The sequence below is a fragment of the Podarcis melisellensis genome (genome assembly GCF_964234715.1).
Source record: "Podarcis melisellensis genome assembly, chromosome: 12".
NCBI classification, from domain to species: Eukaryota; Metazoa; Chordata; class Lepidosauria; order Squamata; family Lacertidae; genus Podarcis; species Podarcis melisellensis.
In genome coordinates this window covers 59567951-59595597 of record NC_138544.1, presented here as the reverse complement: position 1 = coordinate 59595597, position 27647 = coordinate 59567951, and the positions used below count along the sequence as shown (strand labels likewise).

The 27647-nt window shown below is 47.4% G+C and overlaps 1 protein-coding gene across 6 annotated transcripts; it reads right to left on the bottom strand.

Annotated features, from left to right (window-relative positions):
• Positions 1-202: 202 nt before the first annotated feature.
• LOC309353161 (uncharacterized protein) lies at positions 203-27013 on the bottom strand (the record flags this gene model as incomplete). Of its 6 annotated transcripts, none has more annotated exons than XM_081882382.1 (5): positions 203-431; positions 518-4013; positions 4928-5109; positions 18957-19019; positions 26933-27007. In XM_081882382.1, the coding sequence occupies 4 exons, from the start codon at positions 27001-27003 to the stop codon at positions 2386-2388; spliced, it is 1944 nt and encodes a 647-aa protein (XP_081738508.1). In that variant the 3' UTR covers positions 203-431; positions 518-2385. The 6 variants fall into 6 exon arrangements, with proteins under 6 accessions (XP_081738508.1, XP_081738509.1, XP_081738510.1 ...); XM_081882383.1 differs by having other exon boundaries at positions 4955-5109; XM_081882384.1 differs by lacking the exon at positions 18957-19019.
• Between the last annotated feature and the right edge of the window lie 634 nt (positions 27014-27647).

The window sequence follows — 27647 nt, the reverse complement described above, 5'->3', positions numbered from 1 at the left end:
TTTTTTGAATGTTTTAAAGAGTTGTTCTTACCAAAAATTTTAGTTTTTATAATTATAAATCATTTTCATATTTATTCATATTTTGTATAAATCATTTTCATATTTATTTTTTTAATTGAGTCATGTGTATGTAGGAGAAATTCAAAAAGAGAATCCTAGACTGGAGGTTACCCGCAGAAAACCAAAAGAAAAGGAGGAAGTCTCCAAGTGGAAAGATAGGCCTTTATTGAATACAAATGTGCCTGCAAAGAACCACATCCCAAAAAGTGTTGCCACAGAAACTAGGGGGCTAAAGATGCTCTTCTGGCAGAGGGGTAAAATGTCATGGCTCAAGTCTTGAGGACAGAAACCGGAAAATACTGGGAAATACATTCAAAGCAGTGATACGGTTTCTGACCTGTATGAGTTCTTGGATGGGAAGTGAGACTATCCTTTCGATTGAACCTCATCCCACATTCCAAACACTGATAGGGTTTCTTCCCGGTATGAATTCTTTGATGGGAAGTGAGACTGGAACAGTGACAAAAGCTCTTTCCACACTCATGGCATTGAAAAGGTTTCTCCCCTGTATGAATTCTTTGATGGCTAGTGAGCTTAGCCCCCACCCGGAAGCTTCATTCAGTCTCCATCTTCTCTGTGTTAATTGTTCCCTTTGACATATAACTAATACTGAATAGTGGTCTTAGATTGTTCTCAGTTGTATTTCCACTTTCCAACCAAAGAGCCAGTTCTTTTGTTGCCCACACCGCATCTCTTCTGCTTGTTGAGTTTTAAGCATTATAATAAAATGTATATTCCCTGTCTAATGGATGTTTGTCTCCATAAGTCCACTAATTTGTTGTCATATACAAAAACGAATTAGGCATTTCCCCCTCCTTTTGTGTCCAATTTCTATATTATCCTGTCCTAACCTAATGAAATGGCCCCATTTAGATCTCCCATTAACATTATATTCCCTTTATGAAGTTTATATCCCCCCTTTATAAAGTTCAGGTGTCCTCTCATTGGGAGCATATATTCCCAAAATTATCCATCGCTGCCTTCTGACGAAGAAATGACCAGTCCATAATCTTAACGGTAGGTTTATTGTAGCTGTGAGAGACAAAATAACAACAGGAAATAACAACAGGAAAAAACCCAGAAGACAAAAGTCAGAGATTGATGTGCATTATAATGAATGAAATAAGTACTTGATCCCCTATCAACCAGCCAGATGTCAAATCTACCTGGTATCTTCACTGTATGTAATAAACTGAGATTAGAAGCACCTGGTGTAAGGCAGAAGTCTTACCTGTTATCCCAGGTCATTACAGTACCTGTGCAAAAGACACCTGTTGACAGAAGCAATCAATCTTTCCAGGGCATTGAAAATGGGTCGAGGATAGGTATTCCAGCATGAAAATGACCCAAAACACACGGCCAAGGCAACAAAGGAATGGCTCAAGAAGAAGCACATTCAGGTCCTGGAGTGGCCTAGCCAGTCTCCAGACCTTAATCCCATCAAAAATCTGTGAAGAGAGCTGAAGGTTCGAGTAGCTACACATCAGCCTTGAAATCTTACTGAGTTCAATAGGATCTGCAAAGAGGAGTGGGACGAAATACCTCCTGAGATGTGTGCAAACCTGGTGGCCACCTACAAGAAACGTCTGACCTCTGTAATTGCCAACAAGGGTTTTGCCACGAAGTACGAAGTCATCTTTTGCAAAGGGATCAAATACTTATTTCACTCATAATGCACAGCACATCAATCTCTGACTTTTGTCTTCTGGGTTTCTGGGGGTTTTCTTTTTGTTATTCTGTCTCTCACAGCTACAAATAAACATACCATTAAAATTAAAGATGGCTTATTTCTTTGTCAGAGGGCAAACAGGCAAATTTAGCAGGGGGTCAAATACTCACCCCCCTCCCTCACTGTAACTCCTGACCACTTTTGTCCTTTATTATGGTAATTTTTGCCCGAAATGTTCCTATCATATCTCCAATTTTCTTGAACAGATCTTTGGTCTTTCCCATTTTCTTGTTATATGATACAAATGTGATAAAGGGTATTTTTAGTTATTCTCCCCCGTCCCTTTCTCTTTCCCATTCAACTGTGTTTGGTACGGGTTGTTTAATAATTTTTGCTTTATTACTTTTCTTTTTTGGTCTTCCCTCTGCATGAATTCTTTGATGGGAAGTGAGACCATCCTTCCGATTGAAACTCTTTCCACATTCGAAGCACTGATAGGGTTTCTCCCCTGTATGAATTCTTTGATGGGAAGTGAGATGTGCACTTTGACTGAAGCTCTTTCCACATTCCAAGCACTGATATGGTTTCTCCCCTGTATGAATTATTTGGTGCAAAGTGAGATTGTTCGTGTGACTGAAGCTCTTCCCACATTCCAGTCATTGATATGGTTTCTCCCCTGTATGAATTCTTTGATGGGAAATGAGATTGTTCGTGTGACTGAAGCTCTTCCCACATTCCAGGCATGGATATGGTTTCTCCCCTGTATGAATTCTTTGATGTGAAGTGAGATTGTGACTGAGACTGAAGCTTTTCCCACATTCCAGGCATTGAAAGGGTTTCTCCCCTGTATGAATTCTTTGATGGGAAGTGAGATCACCTCTCTGACGAAAGCTCTTTCCACATTCCAAGCACTGATATGGTTTCTGCCCTGTATGAATTCTTTGATGGGAAGTGAGATTGGAACTCTGAGAAAAGCTCTTTTCACACTCGTGGCATTGAAAAGGTTTCTCCCCTGTATGAATTCTTTGATGGGAAGTGAGACTATCCTTCCGATTGAACCTCTTCCCACATTCCAAGCACTGATAGGGTTTCTTCCCAGTATGAATTCTAAGATGGGAAGTGAGACTGGAACTGTGACGAAAGCTCTTTTTACATTCATGGCATTGAAAAGGTTTCTCCCCTGTATGAATTCTTTGATGGGAAGAGAGCTCTGACCTATCCCTGAAGCTCTTTCCACATTCCAGGCACTGATAGGGTTTCTCACCTGTATGAATTCTTTGATGGGAAGTAAGACTATGGCTGAGACTGAAGCTCTTTCCACATTCGAAGCACTGGTAGGGTTTTTCCCCTGTATGAATTCTTTGATGGGAAGTGAGATGTGCACTTTGACTAAAGCTCTTTCCACATTCTAAGCACTGATAGGGTTTTTCCCCTGTATGAATTCTTTGGTGGAATGTGAGACTCAGCCGGATACGAAAGCTCTTTCCACACTCATGGCATTGAAAAGGTTTCTCCCCTCTATGAATTATTTGATGGCTTGTGAGCTTAATCTCCGTCCGGAAGCTCTTTCCACATTCCAAACACTGATATGTTTTCTCCCCTGTATGAATCCTTTGATGTGAAGTGAGACTACCCTTCTGGCTGAAGCTTTTTGCACATTCTGTGCACTTATAAGGTTTCTCCCCCGTATGAATTCTTTGATGGGAAGAGAGCGTTGCCCCCTCCTTGAAGCTCTTTCCACATTCGAAGCACTGATAGGGTTTCTCCCCTGTATGAATTCTTTGATGAGAACTGAGATGGGAACTTTTTCTGAAGCTCTTTCCACATTCGAAGCACTGATAGGGTTTCTCCCCCGTATGAATTATTTGATGGGAAGTGAGATGATCCTTCCGACTGAAGCTCTTTCCACACTGCAAGCAATGATAGGGTTTCTCCCCTGTATGAATTCTTTGATGGGAAGTGAGTTGGTGGCTGTAACTAAAGCTCTTTCCACATTCCATGCAGTTATAGGGTTTCTCTCCTGTATGAATTCTATGATGGGAAGTGAGACTGCCCTTCCGAGTGAAACTCTTTCCACATTCTCTGCACTGATACAATTTCTCCCTACTCTTTGTTCTTTCATGTGAAGTGAAGCTATCCATCCTAACGAAGCTCTTTCTTTGATGGGAGGTGGACTGGGAGCTCTGACGTATGTTCTCTCCACACTCTGAATATTTATATGACCTCTCTGCTATGTGGATTCTGTTCTGGTCCCCCTTGTTCTTCCCTTCCAGTTCTTCACCATCTGCAATGAAGAGAGAAGCTAATTAGAGGCTCGGAAAGAAATGGCGCTCCAGATTATTGAACAAAGTCCCCCCCACTGCGAGACTTGAGTGCGCTCTGTTTCAGCCTCAAGCACACATCCCTGGAGTCTAACTTAATGTCACTGTCGATGTGTGGCCTCTTTGCCGCCCCCCCCCCAGCATTTATGCATTCCGGCGGGGCACCTGACTCTCTTGAAACTGGTGGGACCACACTGCCAGCATACTGTGACAGGGGCGTATATGACACAGAAGTATCAAATCCTGACCCCCTCCCCCAGCAATGCACTGCCATGTTAGTGTAAGTCATGCAAACTCTGCATCGCTGTCCTGGACCCAAACCCCACTCAGAGCGAAGGCGACATGGTTCACATCCGTTATTGAACAAAGTTAATAAATGCTTGTGACAGAGGAAGAACTGGAGAGAGTTAGGTGTGAGGCCTTACTATAGTTTTCACTGCCTTTGTTTATTGGTATTAACTGACATATTGCTTGGCTTTAATCTGGGATATATTTTGTTTGGCTCAATCCTGGAATCCACTCCATCTCCAAGGTCAGTCAAATGCAGACAGAAGCCAAAACAACAGACCTCACAGAAGTTATTTCAACTTCCCTAAAAGCTCTGAAGCCAATATTGAAGAAGGCCTGGAGGTTCAGACAAGTCTGGTCCTTGTTTAAAAAGGCATGACTAGGTGGAGAACATTCACAGAGGAAAGAGTTGATATCCCTCCATTCAGGGTTCACAGTGGGGATGTTAGAATCCCAGACGCTGTTGGTCTCCCTCCAAACAGTGGAGGTTCAGGCAGGCAGGTGGAGGAGCCTGAAAAGGTGCTCCCCTTCTCCATCTGCATCCGCCTGCCTGCCTCCCCCCACCCCCAAGCTGAGCAAGCTCCAATACCTCTCGAGCTCCATCCGTCCACGTCACCAGATCTCTCAGAGGTCCCTGGGAGGGAACGCTCAGAGGTTGTGGGGAGGGATGCGGGAGACAACCTGACCAGGTCAACCGTCCATCTTCCCCCTTCCATCCTCGCTAGCTTTGCAGGATCCATGTCTTTCATCCTTCCTGATGAGTCGAGGAGCCTGGTAGAGGAAGAAGCAAAGGGAACCTCAGAGGCCCTCCAGGGATTCTCCTGCCCCTGGAGAAGCACAAATGGGGCAGCCCCTTCCCAACAGAAGCCCTTTTTCTAAACATCTGCAGTGGTTCCAATTTCACCTGTTTGCTCCTCCACTTCCTAAGGCTGGCATGGCCTGCACAGTAGTGACCAGAGAGTAGATCCCATTGAACTCAGTGGGGCTTATGGACAGAACTTGGTGCCAAAACCAGTCACCACCCTGTCCCCAATCCTGAAAACTGCAACCCCAGAGCATGGGCAGAAAGTAGACAAGTAGCTATTACATGTAGGTACCCCCATGCTAGGTGCTTTGTATGGAGAGCCCAGTTCACACTCTTTGAGCTCTCACTGCAAGCCAGGCAGATGTTGTGGCCCTATCTGCCTCTGTCAGGGGTTGCCTGGGGACCAAATCTGTATGTGGAAGCAGAGGAGCTGGTGATGCCACGTTTCTGAAATATCATGAGATGAATACACTCCTCCTCCTTAGGTATTGTCTGTGTTTATACACGATCTTCGCAAGTCTCCAGTCTCAAAATGTGGCCCCCACCCTGGCATGGAAGCCATCAAAGTATAGATCTTCCACATGTCCTAAATCTGTAGTGTTCTTAAGAATACCAGGCATGTGTACCCTTTATAAACTCCGGAGGTGAGCTTTACACTCCTCTTGTGACAAGATTCCCAAAGGCTGAGGGTAGCTTGAAAGAACTCACCTATTTTGAGACTGCACCAATTTCCATTTCTTTTTTATCAAAACCCACAGCCGGTGCGGAAAATTTCCTGTCCTCCCCCCCCCCACCATTGATTTTGTTTTGACTTTATTTCATATTTTCTTACAAAGGAACGTGGATTCTGGGCCTCTGATAACAAGTGGGCCACTGGGGACAGATACTTAAATCTACAGGATGGGTTGTGTTTTGGCTTCTGTTATTTTATTTATATTTATTGTTTATTTAATAAAGTTTATTTTTAGAAACCTGCAAAACTGTTTACCAAAACAAAACAACAACAACACAGCAGTAAAATCAAGAAAAATTAACAACCCTACTTTAAAACATACAAAAGCTAAACTATTAAAACAGATTCAAATTACTTCAGCTTCCCAATCATCTGAGTAAGCTTCCCTAAACAAGACTGCTTTTAGCAGGTGCCTGAAAAGAGTCTAGCAAAGGCACTATTTATTGGGATTTCACCATGCTCTGTACTATCTGAAAAGGAAAACATTTATTTAAAAAGCAGGACTGCACAGCCTGGGAGTCTCATCATGATCAGCGGGATTTATTCCTGAGCCAACGGTGCATAAGATGGGCTAGAATCCTATGCACCCCCTGCATCCAACTTGTACCTAAAAATCTTCAGAAACCTGCGCCAGAGAGTTGTAGAGTAGGGAGGGACCCCTGAGGGTCATCTAGCCAACCCCCTGGGGCAATGCAGCAGTCTCAACTAGACCAGTGTTTCCCAACCTTTTTTGGGCAAAGGCACACTTGTTTCATGAAAAAAATCTTGAGGCACACCACCATTAGAAAATGTTAAAAAAATTAACTCTGTGCCTATATTGACTATATATAAAGTAACTTTCTTTAATAGGCATCAAATAAACACAAAGAAAGTATTTTATAATTACTTTATTATGAAATAGTAAGTACCGTATTTTTAGGACGCTCGGTCCCATAGGACGCACCTACTTTTTTGGGGGGGGAATAACGGAAATTTTTTTTTCCTTTATTCCCCCCCCCAAAACCAGGTCGGGGAACAGTGGGGTGGCGGTGCTGCGCCTCCCCGCTGTCCCCTGAGCTTGTGGGGCTGGCCCATGTCTGCCTGGTGCGAGGGGCGCTCTGCTTCAGGGCGCCCCGCGCGTCGGGCGGCAGGCTACAGTCCGCAGCATGGGGAACCCTCTGTTTCAGGGCGCCCCACGCGCCCCCCGGGTGCGCAAGGCTTGCCAACACGAGCGCGGAGCACGGGGCGTCCTCCGAAGGGCGCCCCGTGCTCCACGCTGCCAGCTGCCGCCAGCAAGCCTTGCGCTCCCGGGGGGAGATCCCCCGGGTGCGCAAGGCTGGCCAACACCAGCGCGGAGCACGGGGCGTCCTCCGAAGGGCGCCCCGTGCTGCCAGCTGCCGCCCGCAAGCCTTGCGCTCCCGGGGGGAGATCCCCCGGTGCGCAAGACTTGCCAACACCAGCGCGGAGCACGGAATGGCCTCCGAAGGGCGCCCCGTGCTCCGCGCTGCCACTCGCAAGCATTGCGCTCTCGGGGGGGAGATCCCCCGGGTGCGCAAGGCTTGCCGTCACCAGCGCGGAGCACGGGGCGGCCTCCAAAGGGCGCCCTGTGCTCCCGGCTTCCGCCCGCCAGCCTTGCGCTCTCGGGGGGAGATCCCCCGGGTGCGCAAGGCTGGCCAACACCAGCACCGAGCACGGGGCGTCCTCTAAAGGGCGCGCAAGGCTTGCTGACACCAGCGCGGAGCACGGGGCGGCCGGCCGAAGCGAGCGGCGATGCGATGTGGGAGGGAGGGAGCTCGCCCCCCCGCGTGTGCTCGCTGCCGCCGCCCCGCCTCTCGCCGCCAGACTCGCCCGCCTCCCTCCCACGGCACACCAGGCAACGTCTCGCGGCACACTAGTGTGCCGCGGAACACCGGTTGGGAAACACTGAACTAGACCATCCCTGACTGATGGCCATCCAGCCTCTTCTTTGTGTGCCTTCTCCATGAGAGGTCTGGGTGGTGGCAACACACAAATGAACCTTTTCTGCAGTGGCTCCCCATTTGGGAGAAGGTCTCCCAAGGCTCGCCTGGCACCTTCCTGACATCTTGAGGTGCCAGGAGGCAAAAACCTTTTTCTATAACTGGGCCTTTGGCTGGTTAGCATTCTATGGCCTTTTCAATATGTTTGTGGGAGGAGAGATCATTGGTTTGCCTTTGTCTTTGTTTCATTATGCGTTTGGTGTTCTAATTTTGCATGTTTCTGTTGTGAATCGCCCTGTAAACTTTGGATGAAGGGCAGGATACAAATTTAACAACAACAACAACAATAATAATAGCAGCAGTGAACAGCTACAGTCAATCAGGGGTGCCAACTTGAATAAAATATTAGGAGGGAGCAGGCATCGGGCATAGCCAGGATTTATGTTAAGGGGCAGAATCTCAGTAAATTAAGGATTTAATTCTCCCCATTGGACGCCCATGGACCCAAGTAAGCCCCACCCTGCAAAACTGATCACAAGATGCAGCGTGCACACACCAGTTGAATGGCAATGCTCATTAACGAGAGGGGGGGGCTCAAATATTTCATGGGGGAACCAAAGGGACCTCGGTGCCCTGGGGTTATGCCAATCTATGAGGAAGAGAAGCAGGCTTTGTTGCTCGCTCTCCCTCCCACCCTTTTTTGCTGGGTTTCTACATCATTCTGGCAGGCAGAAATCCAGCAGGTAAGGAGGATTTCCTGTCAATATTGTTGCTGGAATGTTTGCAGTGACTGTGAGCTTCCATTGGATCATTGTAATGGGTTGCATTACATTGCATTTGAATTATGGTGCAGAGTCTCATGGACTACAACAGGGGTGTCAAACTAAAATTCATCGGGGGCCGCATCAGCAGTTTAGTCACCCTCAAAGGGCCGGTTGTATCTGTAGGACTATGTGTCCACTTTATTATCATAAATTATTGTCACTGCATTCAATTATTACTGTTTTTTGTAATAATGTAAGTAATAACTAGCTCTGGTTACTGGGAGCGGCCGCAGAGACCACATAACACCGGTCTTGAAGGACCTAAATTGGCTCCCAGTACGTTTCCGAGCACAATTCAAAGTGTTGGTGCTGACCTTTAAAGCCCTAAACGGCCCTGGTCCAGTATATCTGAAGGAGCGTCTCCACCCCCATCGTCCATCCCGGACACTGAGGTCCAGCACAGAGGGCCTTCTGGCGGTTCCCTCACTGCGAGAAGCAAAGCTACAGGGAACCAGGCAGAGGGCCTTCTCGGTAGTGGCACCCGCCCTGTGGAACGCCCTCCCACCAGATGTCAAAGAGAAGAACAACTACCAGGCTTTTAGAAGACATCTGAAGGCAGCCCTGTTTAGGGAAGCTTTTAATGTTTGATGTATTTTAATATTCTTTTGGAAGCTGCCCAGAGTGGCTGGGGAAGCCCAGCCAGATGGGCGGGGTATAAATAAATTATTATTATTATTATTATTATTATTATTATTATTATTATTATTATTATTATTAATCCCGTGAGTCCTGTATCTAGCAGTATTTTGCTTTTGTCTTCCCAGTACCCACATGCATCAGGCCAATTTTATTCCAGGCAATAAGTACTGGTACCTTACTCAAGACTGGTTAACGTGCTGTAACTACCAAAGCCTGATTCCCAATACGTGCTTTCGCGTGTGTGGGTGGCATTTTAATCCGCATTAGTGACTGACAAGGTGAAACTGGAGCAGGGTAGTGATTCCAAATCACCGCCACATTCAGAATAAAGGTTTGCCATCGACTGGTGTATTTGCCTCATCAGTATTGTAACAATTCGATTCGGACCATTGGTCCATGTAGCCCTGCACTGCCAGGCACTGACTAGCAGCGGCTCTGCAAGGGTTAAGGCAAGAGTCTTTCCTGCGCTAAACAGCCTCTCCCCAGTGAGGGGTTGCTCGCAGAGCACAAATGGTCAAGTTCAGACCAATCCACAAACTCCTTACTTGCCTGATGTGGATCGGTAGCCTGCAAATAGTTTAAACTGCCACTTCTTGAACAATAGACCCTGCGACAGGAGTAACCACTCTATTATGTCGACAAGCAAGGTCGAAGTTCCACTGGGATTTATTTAAGTGTTTGCTCCGGAGGAAGCGGTTTGCGGATCGTGGCCCTAATGCAATTCCCAGCTAGTTTCCCCATCCCAATTTAATTATCCTTATGGGATTTTTATGATTACCAGGAGCTTTCCTCGCCTTGCAACTGCCTCTCTGCAAAAAGTGAACACGTGCCTTGGGAGGAACGAGACTTCTTTAGAAACCAGCGCGCTTTTTCGCGTGGTTGCCGCTGGTGCCAACCGGGGAGGCGCGAACCGCGACAACTGCTTTTCGGAGAAAGCTCTGCAGAGCGAGCCGCTAAGCAGATGTGAATCCGGTGCTCTGATCCCCCGAGCTCGGCTGGCGCGCCAAAACGCCGCCGCCCGAAAAGGAAAAGTCCTCTGTCGCCTCGCCATTGGCTAGCAGGAATGGTCGTGGCTTGCTATTGGGCAGCGTGGAGGAGAGAGCCCTCCTTTAGGAACGTACTATGGCTTGTCTGGCATTTTTCTCTGGGGGGGGGGAGAGAAAGGGGGTGGGACGGCGCGTGCCTCCTTTCCCGCTTTGCTGCTCGGAGCCGGACTCCCGTGCGCTTCACCTTCTGCGCGCTAAAGCGAAGAGGCGGCACTGCGGCAGCCAGATTTCGTGCGGAGGGAAAGCCCAGCCTTGTTTGCACAACCTCGAGCCAGTCAGTCACGTAAAAGCATCAGCCCGCCCTCGGGGCCGGCCTCCTTTTCTCTGAATGTGCGGTGCTGCCAGCCCCTCCCCCCGCTCCGGTCTTTCCCTCAATACACACAAGCTTTCTCCTTAAAAAAAAAAAGCGAGAATTAAAAAAAGCGCTGGCGGCCGGCGGCGGCTACACGGGCCGCATGAGGAGGTCTGCCGGGCCGGATTTGGCCCGCGGGCCTTGAGTCTGACACCCGTGGACTGCAAGAAGATCCAACCTCTCCATTCTGAAGGAAATCAGCCCTGAGGGCTCACTGGAAGGACAGATCCTGAAGCTGAGGCGCCAAGACTTTGGCCCCCTCAGGAGAAGAGAAGACTCCCTGGAAAAGACCCTGATGTTGGGAAAGATGGAGGGCACAAGGAGAAGGGGACGCCAGAGGACGAGATGGTGGGACAGTGTTCTTGAAGCTACCAGCATGAGGGAGGCAGTGGAAGACAGGAGGGCCTGGCGTGCTCTGGTCCAGGGGGTCACGAAGAGGCGGACACCACTAAACAACAACGGATTGCTTTGAAGGGATTTCTGCACCAGGTCAAGGGATCTGTTGCCCCCCAATTACACCCCCCCACCTGTATTTTGCCCCCCCAAAGGTGCAACTCTACCTGAAGCCCAGGAAGGAAGCAGCAAAAGGTACTTGATGAGCTCCCGGCTAGGCCTCCACCCCGGGCGCCCCCCTTCCTTCCCCGGCTTCTTTTGGCCCTTCTCCCCCTTTTCTCCTCCTCTCCGCCCCCCTCGCCCCAACTCCTTTGCCTTCTGCCATGGCTCTCCGCTCTCTGAGAACTTGGGGGTCTCCCCCCACCGCGCATGAACTGAGCAGGGACCCCCATGCCCCCCGGGACCCCCTTCTCCCCACGGCCCCTCCGGGGGAAGAGAGAGGAGACTCACCCAGGAAGCTTCTGCAAAGGGAGAGAAGAAAGCGGCCTCCTCTCGGCTTGCAGGAAGAGAATTGGGCCAGGGAGGACCTTCACTTCCTGTCCTCTCTAGGAATCCAGCTCGGCCCCTTTTAACCCGTGCGAAGCCGAGGGCACCAAATCCTCCCCTCCCTCTCCCTGGATGCAGTTTTTCCTGCTTCTGCGCCTCAGCTCTAGGGGCTGCCCCTGCTTCCCTCCCTCTTTCTCCCTCTGTGCCAAGGACTCTGCCCCAAGGAGCCCACCTCGAAGGGATACGGGGGTGGCCATGGGGGGCTAGGCTGGGATGGAGAAGAGGCGGAAGTCTGCGCAGTGGCAGGAGGTGTCTTGGGCTCAGAAATGGCTCCATCGAGACACACACCCCGGGGGGAAACCCTCCAGCTCAGCGAGTGGGGGGGGGGAAGGATGGAGGGGGCGGCTTCCCAGACAGGAGATCCCCCCTCTTTTCATCCCAGGAAAAGAGAGGAGGAAGTGTCCCATGCAAGGAATGAAACGCCCACGCGACCAAGGGGTGGCAGATGTGGAAGCCCCCCCCCCCGCCAGTGTAAAATCCCCACAGGCAAGAAAGGGGAAGCCCAGGATGGGGGAGGGAGGGGGCTCATGTTGCTCAGTGCACTCCCTCTTGTGGCAAGGCCACCTGGAAGAGTGGCAGATGTGGAAGCCCCCCCCCAGTGTAAAATCCCCACACCCAGGAAAGGGAAGCCAAGGAGGGAGGGGGCACATGTTGCTCAGGGCGCAGCCCCTCACCATGGGACTCTCCCTCCAGACTCCCTAAGCCAGTTCAAAGCAAGAGGGACCCCTGTCATCCTCTCCCTGTCTTTCCGGCCAGAAAACCAGTTTATACTGGGCTCCCAGAAGCATCTGACCCCATTTCCCACCCCAGAGCGGGGCTGGACCAATCAGAAGCCTCTCCATTGGACAGCTGGCCAATCCCCTTTCAGATTCCCCTGGGCCTGGTCTTCTCATTCGCCTGGTTTCCTGAGGGAGTTTTCCCCCTGAGTTTCCCTCTTGGCTGCTCCCCCTCCCAGCTTCTCCTTCATTCTCTTCCTGTTCCTCTTTCCCACCATTGTTTTGGGAGTCAGCTGGGCTTCCCCCCCCCCCATGGCCAGGCAGGCCCAGGAGGAGCACACAGAGGCGGCAGGGCCAGGATATGGCGTTTCCCGCCCTTTTCCAAAAAAGGCCGGAATGCCATGTTGTTTCTTCTGGAAGCCCCAGCCATTCCCAGAGACGCCATGGCTTCCCTGTGGGCCTCACGAGTCCCACGCTCTCGGCTCTCTCCTCCCAGCTGAAGGAGGGCGGCGCCTTCGGGTGCCAGCGCTCACGGGGCATCCTCAGCCGCCTTCCTGCCATGATGGCTTTGCCTCCGCAGGGCAGCCTCTCTCCTCGCCATGTTGTCCCAATGGAGGAGGCCTCTCCATTGGGAGAGGCCAGGCAAGCTGACTTGGGGGATCTGCCAGGTTCTCAGCCAGAACAGGAGGAGGGAAATCCCCTCTCTGTCTCTGAGGCCAAAGAAGATGAAGGGCTTTATCCCCTCAGAGGTGCATGGTTCCCTCAGGGGAGTTTGACCCCTGGACCAGCTTCCTAGGGGAAAGCGGGGCTCTTCCCAGACAAGGCTGCAGAATCCCCTTCTGGCCCCTCGGGGTCCCAGGAGCCCTTTCTGGATGGCCCTCACTTGCCCCCCAGATGGGCCAAGACATCTGTGCCTCTCCCTCAGGCAGCAGTTCAACAGACGTTGCCCCCACTCCTGATCCCTACGGGTCTCAGGGGGCCACTGGAGCCCAGTGGGGGCACTCTGGGGAACTGGTTGAACTGGGCTCCTCGAAGAGGAAGCCATTGTGGAAAGAACCGAGCTTGGCTGTTCTCTGCTGAAGGTCTCCTGCCGTTCCTCCACAGCTTCCTGGGGGCTGCAATGGCCAGAGGAAGAGACAGGCCCCCCCAGCCTGAATCCCCTGCAAACCAAACTGCTTGCATACTTACAGTTCAGGGCCGTGTTCAGAAAGTGGTGGGGGAGATGAGTGTTCAGACCCCTGGGCTCTCATTTGTGGGGTGCCTCAGGGTTCTGTCCTCTCCCCCATGCTTTTCAACATCTACATGCAGCCACTGGGTGTTCATCAGTATGCGGGATGATACCCATCTCTACCTCTCTTTCAAATCGGAACCAGTGAAAGCGGTGAAGGTCCTGTGTGAGTGTCTGGAGGATGTTGGAGGATGGATGGCGGCTAACAGATTGAGGTTGAATCCTGACAAGACAGAAGTACTGTTTTGGGGGGACAGGAGGCGGGCAGGTGTAGGGGACACCCTGGTCCTGAATGGGGTAACTGTGCCCCTGAAGGACCAGCTGCGCAGCCTGGGAGTCATTCTGGATGCACAGCTGTCAATGGAGGAGCAGGTCAATTCTGTGTCCAGGGCAGCTGTTTATCAGTACGCAGTACTTTATCTAGTACGCAGGATGATACCCTCCCTGCCTGCAGACTGTCTCGCCAGAGTGGTGCATGCTCTGGTTATCTCTTGCTTGGACTACTGCAATGTGCTCTATGTGGGGCTACCTTTGAAGGTGACCCGGAAATTGCAACTAATCCAGAATGCGGCAGCTAGACTGGTGACTGGGAGTGGCTGCCAAGACCATATAACACCGGTCTTGAAAGACCTACACTGGCTCCCAGTACATTTCTGAGCACAATTCAAAGTGTTGGTGCTGACCTTTAAAGCCCTAAACGGCCTCGGCCCAGTATACCTGTAGGAGCATCTCCACCTCCATCGTTCTGCCCGGACACTGAGGTCCAGCGCCGAGGGTCTTCTGGCGGTTCCCTCACTGCGAGAAGCCAGGTTACAGGGAACCAGGCAGAGCGGCTTCTTGGTAGTGGCAAAATAACTACCAAACCTTTAGAAGACATCTAAAGGCAGCCCTGTTTAGGGAAGCTTTTAATGTTTAATAGGTTATTGTATTTTAGTGTTTTCTTGGAAGCCGCCCAGAGTGGCTGGGGAAACCCAGCCAGATGGGCGGGGTAAAAATAATTTATTATTATTATTATTAGCAGCAAGGATAACCAGATTAGTAAGCGGAAATACGATACAAGATGTTAATAAAGAATGGAAAGTAATCAAAGAATATCTTAAAGATTACTGTGATAACAAAAGCTTTATGGCAGATAATGATGATGATGATAATAATAATTATTATTTATTTATATCCTGCCCTCCCCAGCCAAAGCCGGGCTCAGAGCAGCTAACAACAGTATATCGAATTCTTGTAATGTAAGGAAATATTGGAGAGAACTAGAACCCAAAAGGAGAATGTGAGTGTGTGTGTGTGTGTGTGTGTGTGTGTGTGTGTGGAATTTAGGGAACTAAAAAAATTAAGTTCAAAATAGTACAAAGGGTATAGTTGGAAGGCTTTTCTTTATCGTAAATAACATCATTTGCTAATCACTTCTTTTCTCTTTTCTTTCATTTATACTTTTTGTGTATTCATAATCTGTAATGTTTGAATGTAATGTTTTATATTGTATGCATTTTTAAGATTTCAGTATAATAAAGGTTTAAAAATTATATAAAACAGGAAGAGGGGGGAGGGGCCTGCAAGGAATGCAGTGAAGGATCTCTCAGGGTGGGAGATGAGGAAAAGAGGGGGGCACCCAGGGGAGAGCTGGGGGAGCCTGCCTTTCTATGGGTTGATAAATGATATGATATATATGATACAAAGGTGATAAAGGGTATTTTTAGTTATTCTCCCGCCTTCTCTTTTTTATACACTTGTGCTTTGTAAGGGTTGTTCAATATTTTTGTTTGTTTGTTTTTTGGTTTTCCCTGTATGAATTCTTTGATGGCTCATGAGTTTGTGCCTGAGACTGAAGCTCTTCCCACATTCGAAGCACTGATAGGGTTTCTCCCCTGTATGAATTCGCTGATGGTAAGTGAGACTGGAGCTCTGACTGAAGCTCTTTCCACATTCAAAACACTGATAGGGTTTCTCCCCTGTATGAACTCTCTGATGGGAAGTGAGACTTTGCCTGAAACTGAAGCTCTTTCCACACTCCTGACATTGAAAAGGTTTCTCCCTGGTATGAATTCTTTGGTGGATACTGAGCTTAGTCCCCTCCCGGAAGCTCTTTCCACATTCAAAGCACTGATAGGGTTTCTCCCCTGTATGAATCCTTTGATGGGAAGTGAGACTGCACCTGAAACTGAAGCTTTTTCCACATTCCAGGCATGGATATGGTTTCTCCCCGGTATGAATTCTTTGGTGGATAGTGAGCTTAGACCCGTCCTGGAAGCCCTTTCCACATTCAAAGCACTGATAGGGTTTTTCCCCTGTATGAATTCTGTGATGGGAAGTGAGATTGCACCTGAAACTGAAGCTCTTTCCACATTCAAAGCACTGATAGGGTTTCTCCCCCGTATGAATTCTTTGATGGGAAGTGAGATGATCCTTCCGACTGAAGCTCTTTCCACACTGCAAGCAATGATAGGGTTTCTCCCCTGTATGAATTCTTTGATGGGAAGTGAGTTGGTGGCTGTAACTAAAGCTCTTTCCACATTCCATGCAGTTATAGGGTTTCTCTCCTGTATGGATTCTATGATGGGAAGCGAGACTGTTCTTCCGAGTGAAACTCTTTCCACATTCTCTGCACTGATACAATTTCTCCCTACTCTTTGTTCTTTCGTGTGAAGTGAAGCTATCCCTCCTAACGAAGCTCTTTCTTTGATGGGAGGTGGACTGGGAGCTCTGACGGATGTTCTCTCCACACTCTGAATATTTATATGATTTCTCTGCTATGTGGATTCTGTTTTGGTCCCCCTTGTTCTCTTCCAATTCTTCACCATCTGCAATGAAGAGAGAAGCTAATTAGAGGCTCGGAAAGAAATCGCGCTCCAGATTATTGAACAAAGTCCCCCCCCCACTGCGAGACTTGAGAGTGCTCTGTTTCAGCCTAAAGCAGACATCCCTGGAGTCTAACTTAATGTCATTGTCTATGTGTGTCATGTTTGACCCCCCCCCCAGCATTTCTGCATGCCTGCGGGGCACCTGACTCTCTTGAAACCGGTGGGACCACAGTGCCAGCATATTGTGACAGGGGCGCATATGACACAGAAGTATCAAATCCTGACCCCCTCCCCCAGCAATGCACTGCCATGTTAGTGTAAGTCATGCAAACTCTGCATCGCTGTCCTGGACCCAAACCCCACTCAGAGCGAAGGCGACATGGTTCACATCCGTTATTGAACAAAGTTAATAAATGCTTGTGACAGAGGAAGAACTAGAGAGAGTTAGGTGTCAGGCCTTACTATAGTTTTCACTGTCTTTGTTTATTGGTATTAACTGACATTGCTTGGCTTTAATCTGGGATAGATTTTGTTTGGCTCAATCCTGGAATCCACTCCATCTCCGAGGTCTGTCAAATGCAGACAGAAGCCAAAACAACAGACCTCACAGAAGTTATTTCAACTTCCCTAAAAGCTCTGAAGCCAATATTGAAGAAGGCCTGGAGGTTCAGCCAAGTCTGGTCCTTGTTTAAAAAGGCATGACTAGGTGGAGAACATTCACAGAAGAAAGAGTTGATATCCCTCCATTCAGGGTTCACAGTGGGGATGTTAGAATCCCAGACGCTGTTGGTCTCCCTCCAAACAGCGGAGGTTCAGGCAGGCAGGTGATGGAGCCTGAAAAGGTGCTCCCCTTCTCCATCTGCATCCGCCTGCCTGCCTCCCCTCACCCCCAAGCTGAGCAAGCTCCAATACCTCTCGAGCTCCATCCATCCACGTCACCAGATCTCTCAGAGGTCCCTGGGAGGGAACACTCAGAGGTTGTGGGGAGGGATGCGGGAGACAACCTGACCAGGTCAACCGTCCACCTTCCCCCTTCCATCCTCGCTAGCTTTGCAGGATCCATGTCTTTCATCCTTCCTGATCAGTCGAGGAGCCTGGGAGAGAGGAAGAAGCAAAGGGAACCTCAGAGGCCCTGCAGCGATTCTCCTGCCCTAGATATTCTCCTGCCCCTGCAGAAACACAAATGGGGCAGCCCCTTCCCACAGAAGCCCTTTTTCTAAAGATCTCCAGTGGTTCCAATTTCACCTGGTTGCTCCTCACCCCACTTCCTAAGGCTGGCATGGCCTGCAGAGTAGTGACCAGAGAGTAGATCCCATTCATCTCAGTGGGGCTTATGGACAGAACTTGGTGCCAAAACCAGTCACCATCCTGTCCCCAATCCTAAAAACTGCAACCCCAGAGCATGGGCAGAAATTGACGAGTAGCTATTACATGTGGGTGCCCCCATGCTAGGTGCTTCGTATGGAGAGCCCAGTTCACACTCTGAGCTCTCTCACTGCAAGCCAGGCAGATGTTGTGGCCCTATCTGCCTCTGTCAGGGGTTGCCTGGGGACCAAATCTGTATGTGGAAGCAGAGGAGCTGGTGATGCCACGTTTCTGAAATATCATGAGATGAATACACTCCTCCTCCTCCTTAGGTATTGTCTGTGTTTATACACGATCTTCGCAAGTCTCCAGTCTCAAAATGTGGCCCCCACCCTGGCATGGAAGCCATCAAAGTCTGATCTTCCACATGTCCTAAATCTGTGGTGTTCTTAAGAACAGCAGGCATGTGTACCCTTTATAAACTCCGGAGGTGAGCTTTACACTCCTCTTGTGACAAGATTTCCAAAGGCTTAGGGTAGCTTGAAAGAACTCACCTATTTTGAGACTGCACCAATTTCCATTTCTTGTTGATCAAAACCCACAGACGCTTTGCTAGATTTTTTTCTAGGTTTTACAAGTACCTATCAGGATGGTTAGAATTTTATTACAGTCAGCCAAAAAGGATTTTATGTCTTCCATGTCCTCTGTTAATAGTGCAAGCCACCCAATGACTGATAATCCCTCCTCATTTGTCCCATAAGGTTGGGAGAAGGAGTATTTTATCCTTGTTTAGCATTTCCTGAGGATAGAGGATTTGCTTTCACATTAGTTTGTCTACTTGTTTAGCCTGAATAGGGGAGAGACATGTGTTGTTGCATCTGGGACACAGGAAGTGGTCCGGTTGTGCTGCTGCAGATGCAGAAGGGCTTTTCTTCTCCCTGTGCTCCCCCCACGTGGGAATGTTCCCCTCTGGCTGCAGCCTCTGTTAACAAATGTGACATCCCCCAATCTGAGGGGGGTTTCTTTGCATGCCCAGTTTTCCTTGATTCAAAGCCCCTTCCCCAAAAGGAAGGCAGCGCCTGGATCCAAAGGAAGAAGAGAGCTGCAGGCCTCATGCAAACTCGCCCCCTTCCTGGCTTGGCAGAGAAGACAAGGGGGGACCCTCTGCTTCCTGACTTGGAGGTCTCCCCTCATCAGGCATGATGTGGACCTCCATGCACCCTCCCTGCACCCCTGGGACCCCCTTCTTCCCAGGACAGTCTAAGGGGGACAAGAGAGGAGATTCACCAGATTCCAGGAGGGACACCGAGGAAGCTTTTGGAAAGGAGAAGAAAGCAATCTCCTCTCTGCCTGTAAGAAGGGATATGGGAGGGAGGGAATTTAGCCATGGATGAGTTTGCCTTCTCCTGCCCTCCACTTCTGTCACCAAACTGTGGCAACTTTGTTGTTTTGAAATCGGGAGAGACAAGTGATATTCCGCATGCTATAGGACTTTCAGTGAGACAAAGTTACCACGGTTTGGTGACCTAAATGGCGTCATGAACAGGATGGAGACAGTAACTCAAATGTCAGCAGACGCTTATTACTCAGTCTTGGATTTGGCGAACTGTTTTTTTGCAATACCTTTGACCAAAGAGGGTAGAGCTAGATTTGCTTTTACTTTGGGAGGGGAACAATATACGTTCACCCGATTGCCCCAGGGATTTCACAATGCCCCAGCAATAGCACATTCTTATGTAACAAAGATGTTAGATGATCTGGGGCCTGAAGATAGGCCCCATGAGACTTCTTATGTAGATGACATCCTGGTGGTGGCTAAAACAATGGAAGAGATAGAAGAAAGAACCAAGAGAGTGCTGGAATTAATAAGAGACACTGGGTTTAAAGTAAACCTGGAAAAGGCTCAGATTGCAAAACAACAGGTAAAACATTTGGGAATTTGCCTAGAAAGTGGAGGCAGAGTAACTGAGGAAAATACAATAAAAAGCTTATGTAATATAGGTGATCCCAAAAATCTAAAGGAATTAAGGATGTTGCTTTGAGCTTTTGGATTTGTGTGATCCCATGTTTCCTGCTTGGCAGGGGGTTGGACTCAATGGCCCTTGTGGTCTCTTCCAACTCTATGATTCTATGATTCCAGCTTATGCAGAGTTAACTAAACCGATGTACCGGGTGCTGAAAAAGTGAGTGGAATGGAAATGGGATGGGCAATGTCAAATTTTTTTTGGAAGAATTAAAATTGTGGGTAAAAAGAAGCATAAAACTTTGGCAGCCTTTGGAGGCTCGTGGTATGAAGCAGGAATGAGACAAACAGCTTGGCATGGTTTAATCCCATATGGCACAAAGAGAAAATGGGATTAGTGGAAAATTCGTTTGGAGCACAAGAGGCTGAGGTTCAGGCTATCTTAGAAGTTTTGATTTTCTTAAAAAAAACATCAAGAAGGTGAGGGTGAGACATATATAGTAATGGGCAGTGAATATGTACATAGAGGAGTAACAGAATATTTGAATTTGGGGGCAAAAGGTGAATTTAAAAACACTGATAGAAATGAATCGAAAACCCAAAGTGCAGTGGAAACAGACATGGGAATTGTTAAAAGAAAATGAGAAGAAATTTTTTTTGCTTGGATAACAGCAAACCCCAAAGTAACAAATTGGTTACAGGAAGGGAACCAATATGCAGAGCAGCTAGTGAAGAAAACAAAACAAGAAGTAAAAACACGGACTTCCGGGTTAGCGCCATCGGCAATGGCGGAGTTCCTCTGACTGAGAGGAACCCGCTCCGTGAAATTCGGGTCTTGCCGCCGCGGTGAAGACGGAGACCCCTCAAAAATCCCAGGCGGAGGAAGCCTGGGAACGTGGGATTCGGCTGACACCAGGAGCGCGCCCCCTACTCGCAGGGAAACCCCTTTTTGGGGGATCCGAAGCGACGTGGGGCGAGCGGCGTGGTGTTTTGAATCGACCGCTATTTTGACGGAGTGAAGCCGCACAGCCGTTGCTGGAGAGCGCTGGCTTTTTCTTGTGGACAATTAGATTTCAAACAACAACCCGTGAGTAGAATGGGAAATTGGACTTTTAAAATAATTTAATTTGGCATTGAACGGGGAAGGTCTAAACAGGAAGTCCACCTCCCCTTTCTGTAAATAGACTGAAGCAAAGAACTTGTTAACTAAGGTCTTGGAAAGTCCTACGTAAAGGATTAAAACTCCACTGATTGAAACTATTATTAATACCTCCTTTGGAAGCAGGGGAAGCCTGCAGGAGAAGGTGAAAATTTAGGAATTGAAGCGCCACGTCTCTAAACCTGGGAGCGGTCTGCGAGGAGCCCATCAACGGTGAATAGACAAATTTGACAGCTAGCTGTCAAGATACAAAAGAAAGACTTTGTTTCCATTGTCCGCTTCTGCGTTTAAAAAGAAGGAAAGGTAATTGGAATTGTTACTAATTTACTTTTGGGACTTTTGGGACTGTGCTGGAAGGATTGATAAATGGAGACTGTTTCCCTTTAGAGGGAGTTTTGGGACATTGTTACAAGAATGCAGCTGGGAAATTGGTTCTAAAAATAAAGGCCCTGAGAAACCAGCTTTGACCTTGAACATTTCAAGGATGTCGGTTGAGAAGGAAGTAGTGTCTGTACTGAATAGGACATTTTATCTGTTGGAAAAGCTGCATGAACAGATAGATGCCATGGCTACCAGTGTTGATATTTTGGGAACAAAAGTGGGCATCAGCAAAGAAGTTGATAAGAATCCGGCACAGGAATCTTTTTCAATGGAACAAATTGAAGAACCAGAGAAGGAGAAAGTTGTTGTGAAAGTGATGCAAGGGGGAGCCTTAACCCTACAGAAGCAAATGGAGGATTTGACAAAAAGTTAGGGTTCCAGGTGGAGAAATCGAAGTTGGAAACAGAATTGTTAGAACCAAAGACTAAGGTACTTTCAAGAATGTATAACTTGCTGTTGAAATGGAATACACAAGACGAAATGGTTAAATCGGCTATGATAAAGTGGGCACAAGACATTGGGCATAATAATATGTTTGAGGACTGGGAAAGGTTGTGGACCACTGGGCTGAACTTCACTGCATGTAATGCTCTTAAGGAAAATGTAATGAAAATGATATATAGATGGTACATGACTCCAGTCAAACTTGCCAAAATATACCATTCGTCTGATAACAAATGTTGGAAATGTAAGGAAGATGAAGGAACATTCTTTCACCTCTGGTGGACTTGCCCTAGGGTGAAGGCCTTCTGGGAAATGATATATAATGAGCTGAAAAAGGTATTTAAGTATACCTTCACTAAGAAACCAGAGGCCTTCCTCCTGGGCATTGTCGGCCAGAAGGTGCTAAAGAAGGACCGAACTTTTTTTATGTATGCAACAACAGCAGCAAGGATACTTCTAGCCAAGAACTGGAAAACTCTAGATCTACCCACACTGGAAGAATGGCAGATGCAGCTGATGGACTATATGCAACTGGCCGAGATGACTGGCAGAATCCGAGACCTGGGAGAAGAGAGGGTTGAAGAAGACTGGAAGAAATTTAAGATTTATTTACAAAAACATTGTAATTTGGTTGAACTTTAAGAAGGAGGTTAGATTAAAAATAACAGCCTATCACTAAATTAGATTTGAATTTGACGATAAGTGAGACTAAAGGAAACATAAATTTTTTGAAGAATTGTGAGATTATAGATAAATGAGTGATTATAAAAGTGAAAATAAGATGATAATTTGTTTGGAAAATTTTTATAAAGATGCAAGTGGGAGCGGGGGATGTGAGGGAGTCCAAATAAGTGATGAAATTATGTTATGGATTATGCAATGTTATTCATTTATGCATTTGTATTTTAAAAACTTTAATAAATATTTTTTTTAAAAAAAAACAGAAGCATGGAGGATTATAAGTTGAGGCCTTATATGACTGTAATTAGGAGAAGCCAGTTTTTGGAGATGGGAGCCTGGCTTGATTTGGAAAATGAAAGGTGGAGAGATCACCTTATGTGGGGATCAAATGACTTTTGGGATATGAATTTGAGCCAGGAGATCGGAGTCTTTGGGGCCATTGGACTTGGAAGAAGTGTGAAACAAGATTTGGAATACTTTATGGGCCCTACCCTTAACTATGGAAATCTGGCAGACCTGTTAAGAAGGAATATGAACATCGTTGGAGCCCCCCCGAGAACTGCTTTTTAATACCAAAGATTATCAAGAAGATCGGCAGATGGCACATGAAGAAGAGTTAAGAGCCTCGGATTTAAGATCTCCAGGTTGATGGACTGTTGGAGGCTGATGGAACTGTTGGTAGGGGCCGAGACTGGGGAGGGGAGATGGTGGAAGAAAATTGGGAATTCAAAGTGTATATAACGAGATTTTTTAAAAAAATTAATGAAAGATGGGGAAATCGTGGAATGAATTTTTTATGAACCTAGGGGAAACGTCTTAAGAGAATAAGTTCAAATATATCAGTTTTAATGAGAAATAAGATTAAATAGAGTAAAAATGGATGGTTAATTGGTGAAAGAGTGAATGAAAAAACACAATATATAAAGATAAATTATTAGGATAAAAATAAATTAATAGGATAAAAAGATGAAGGATTTGCCGAAATATCTATCTGAACTAGAATACAAAGAGGGGAGGTGTGAGGAGGTCAAGGAAATAAGTCAAAGAAAGAAAATTATGTAAAGGTTGGATTTGTTCTTATTTCTTTTTGATTGTATGTATTTTTAATTACTTTCCCCCCCTTTTTATATGTTTTTGTTTTTTTACCTTTTCTTGGATGTGACTTGCTTTTATGTACTGATTTATTTTCTTTTTTGTTTCTTTTTGTAATTTTTAAAATTTGAATAAATATTATTTTTTAAAAAAACAAAACAAGAAGTAAAAACACAAAGAAAGGCAAGATCATACTGATCAGTACCAGCTTTTAAAAGATATACATGAGGTAGGACATGAAGGAATGGAAAAGGTGTTCCAACGGTCCCACGAATTTGTAGAATGGAAAGGGAAAAGGATAAGGATAAGTGACATAGGGACCCCTGACCATTAGGTCCAGTCGTGACCGACTCTGGGGTTGTGGTGCACATCTCGCTTTACTGGCCGAGGGAGCCAGCGTACAGCTTCCGGGTCATGTGGCCAGCATGACTAAGCCGCTTCTGGCGAACCAGAGCAGCGCACAGAAATGCCGTTTACCTTCCCGCCGGAGCGGTACCTATTTATCTACTTGCACCTTTGATGTGCTTTCGAACTGCTAGGTTGGCAGGAATAAGGGACATAGTGGATTCCTGTATACCATGCAATTTAGTGAAAAGGGAGTACGAAAAACAGGAAGAAATATTATTACCAGTGAAGGAAGAAAGGCCTTGAGGAATAATATATATTGATTATATTGATAAGTTGCCAAAAACAAAGGAAGGATATCAGTATTTATTAACCGCAACTGATCATTACAGTGGGTGGGCAGAGGCATTTCCTACGAAAAATAACGGAGCTAACGTAACAGTAAGAAAATTGTTTTCTGAAATGTTTGCAAGGGTAGGAGTACCTAGTGTGATCAGTTCAGACCGAGGTTCAGCTTTCATTAGTAAAGAGATGGAAGAGATGGCGAAGGCCTTAGGAATAAAAAGGAAATTACCGTAAGTATTTCTTACAGGCCACAGAGTTCAGGAAAAATTGAAAGGGTTAAATGAACGATTAAAAACATGCTAAGACAAATGGTTAAAGCAACAGGCAAAGATTGGGCAGAAAAATTGCCTCTGGTGTTAATGGCTATAAGAAGCAGTCCAGTGGGAAAATATGGGTACAGTCCATATGAGATTCTGCATGGAAACGAATGAATCTAGGATTTCCTCATGAATTTGAAGAAAGTAGTGAGGAACAGTGGATGGAAATCCTGAAACAAAGGAAAATGTATAGAGAACTTATAAAAGAAATGTTACAGGTGGAGGAACAGATTAAACCACAACTCAGTAATGAAATGATACCCATTGGAAGTGAAGTATTTACATTTGGGACCAAAAGAGCATGCCTTGAGACCAAAGTGGAAAGGTCCATTTGTGGTCATGGATTCTATTTACCCTGTAAGTTATTTGATCAACATGGGAGAAAAACAGAAATGGGTACACAGATAAAATTGTGGAAAGCCGCACAAGCGTAACGGTGCTTTATCTTTACAGGAATGGAGTGGCTGATATATGCATTTGGAATTCTGTTATTTTTATTGATCCTTGGACTACTATATCAGTGTGAAGGAGACAAGTATGGAATACTTATACCCTACGCTGGAGCCGCAACCCCAGAGTCAGCCACGACTGGGTCCCTTTACTTTTACCTTTACGCTGGACAAACAACAGGAAGAAATTGAGTTAAAACAAATTTTGAACAAGAAAATGTTATGGGCGGGCCCACACGCGTAGAACCTTTAGGGTTCCTCCCCCCCCCTTTTTCTAAGCAGCTAAGCTGTCAATGGGCTTGCTTTGCAAGATGAAAAAACCGCAAGACGAAGAGACTCGCGGAACGGATTCTTTTCGTCTTGCGAGGCACCACTGTACTGGTAAATGCATGGTTAAATTTAATTGTAGCATACATATACAAATGATCCTGATGCAAGGAATGTTGAAAAATAACATGGAAGGAAAATGTAAAGATCCCAATACTAACAAAGCACGAAAATTAGGGTATGCAGTGTTTCAGATAGCCAATGTAAGGGCATTCGGGGAAAAACCCCATCAATTATGAAACTATGGCATAAACCAGAGGAAGCCATAGTTAACCCAAAACTGCACAAGTGGAACGTTAAATTAAATTTAACATATTTCAATGTGTTCAACTATAAACCAAATTGTGTAAAATATACCAACCCCTTGTTAAAACTTATGAAAGGAAAAAGTGAAATTTGGAAAAGAAGTAAGAGAGATCCGATGGATACAATATTGGGGTGGGGACTGGAACTGGGGTGCGTGTGGCAAACTCTTGGGACATAGAGAAGAATGCCAACAAATTAGGAGGATTACAATGGAAAGTGTTAAAGATGACGGGGAATGATTTTGAATCTAGCTATTGGTTGCATATGTTGTCAGCAACTTTGGCAGAACAAGTCTCTGAACATTTGAATAAAACATTGTGGGCTATAACAGATTCCCAAAACCAAACTTTAGAAGAATGACACGGTGTCATCTTTAACAATACAGGTGCTGCTACAAAGATGGAAGACCAGACTGGCGTTTCTCCTTCGGGAAGGGATGGGCGGCCTGGTGACTCCCAAGGCTATGGGCTTGTTTTCTAGTAGCAGCAGCAGAGGGAGAGGGCTCTGGGTGGCAGGTCTGCAAACTTTTCCCTCTCGGATCCCCTCGCGGATTCCCCATCCTGAACATCCTTGAAAGCTCGCTCTGGGATCCGAGAGGGAAAAGTTTGCAGACCTGTGTGGCGTTCGCACGGAGCCCCCGGTCGTCTCACGGACTATTGACCCGTACACCACTAATCTGCTGCCACCAACGAGGTCCTCCCTGGTAAAATCACTTCAATCTCAGTCAGCTTTTCAATTAATAAAGAAGAGTGTATTTTATTTCAGACACAAACAATCTTTTACGGCTTTCCAAACATTGTTACTCTTTACTTTCTTAGTCTTATTTCCCCCTCCCTATCTCTTCTACCTCCCCACACTCAAGAACCCACTGCCCTAACTGTCTCTCTATTACGAAAACCCACCAACAACTCCCAACCAACTCCTCCTAGAACTGGTTTTATAAACCCACTGACTCCACCCCCTGGGTCCTGTCTGTGCAACTTATTTAACTATTTCCCCTCCAGCACTCTCTCATATAGGTTAAGGTCACAACCTGCCACCCAGAGCCCTCTCCCTCTCCCCCTTGCATTGCCTCAACCCCTTCGGGACAAGACCTTGGAGTCCTTCAAGCCGCTTGGCATCCTCTCCTCTTCTCCAGGAGATGCACCTGCCCAGAGAGACCTGAGCTGATCTGCCAGGAGCAAAGGAGGGCCTGGCAGGGGCTCCCCCATTGCAAGGGGGATTCTGGGCATGCCCTCCCCCCCCAGACCCCTCCCTCCCTCCCAAAGAGGAAGCAGCGCCTGGATGCAAAGGAAGAGCAGAGCTGCAGACCTCGCCCCCTCCCTGGGAGCAGGACCCTCTTCTCCCAGACTTGGGGGGGGGTCTCCCCCTGCAATTCAGAAGCAGAGCACACACCCCTGCAGCCCTGGGACTCCCCCAGGCACCCCAAGGGGGGGGGGAGAGAGGAGACTCACCGGATTATTCCCAGAAGGGAAACCGAGGCAGCTCCTGGAGGAGACCAGAGATGCCGGAAGGGACTGGGCATGGGGGCGGGGAATCTGCTTGGAGGACCTGCTGTCTCTACTTCCTGTCCTCTCTAGGACCCCAGCTCTCTGCTCTCCCTCCCTCCCCCGAATCGGATGGTCCAGGGCATGTGCAGAGTTCTCTGTGACTCTCGGCTCAGAGGCCATCGAGACAGCAGCCTCGCGCCTGCCCCCAAATGGGTGGGGTATAAATAATAAACTAAAATTCTTCTTCTTCTTCACCACCTGTTCACTAGCAGACTGAAAGTCTGTTGCAATATTAGGAGGGTACTTGAGAGAGACACCTGTCCCTTTGGAGCAAATGGCTCCGTTGGTAAAGCGGGAGACTCTGGATCCCAGGGTCGTGGGTTCGAGCCCCACGTGAGGCAGAAGATTCCTGCCTTGCAGGGGGTTGGACTGGATGACCCTTGGGGTCCCTTCCAACTCGACAATTGGAGGAGGCGGCGGGGAGATCGCCCCCTTTGTCGTATTTACTCCCCTTGCAACACTGGGGGGAAGGCAGAAACTCAGCCGGTGCAGCTCCTTTCCTTGCAGGCAGTGGCGTAGCGTGGGTTATCAGCACCCGGGGCAAGGCAAGTAATTTGCGCCCCCTAACCTGTGGATTTGCGCCCCCTAACCCGTGGATTTGCCCTAACCCCCAGATGTT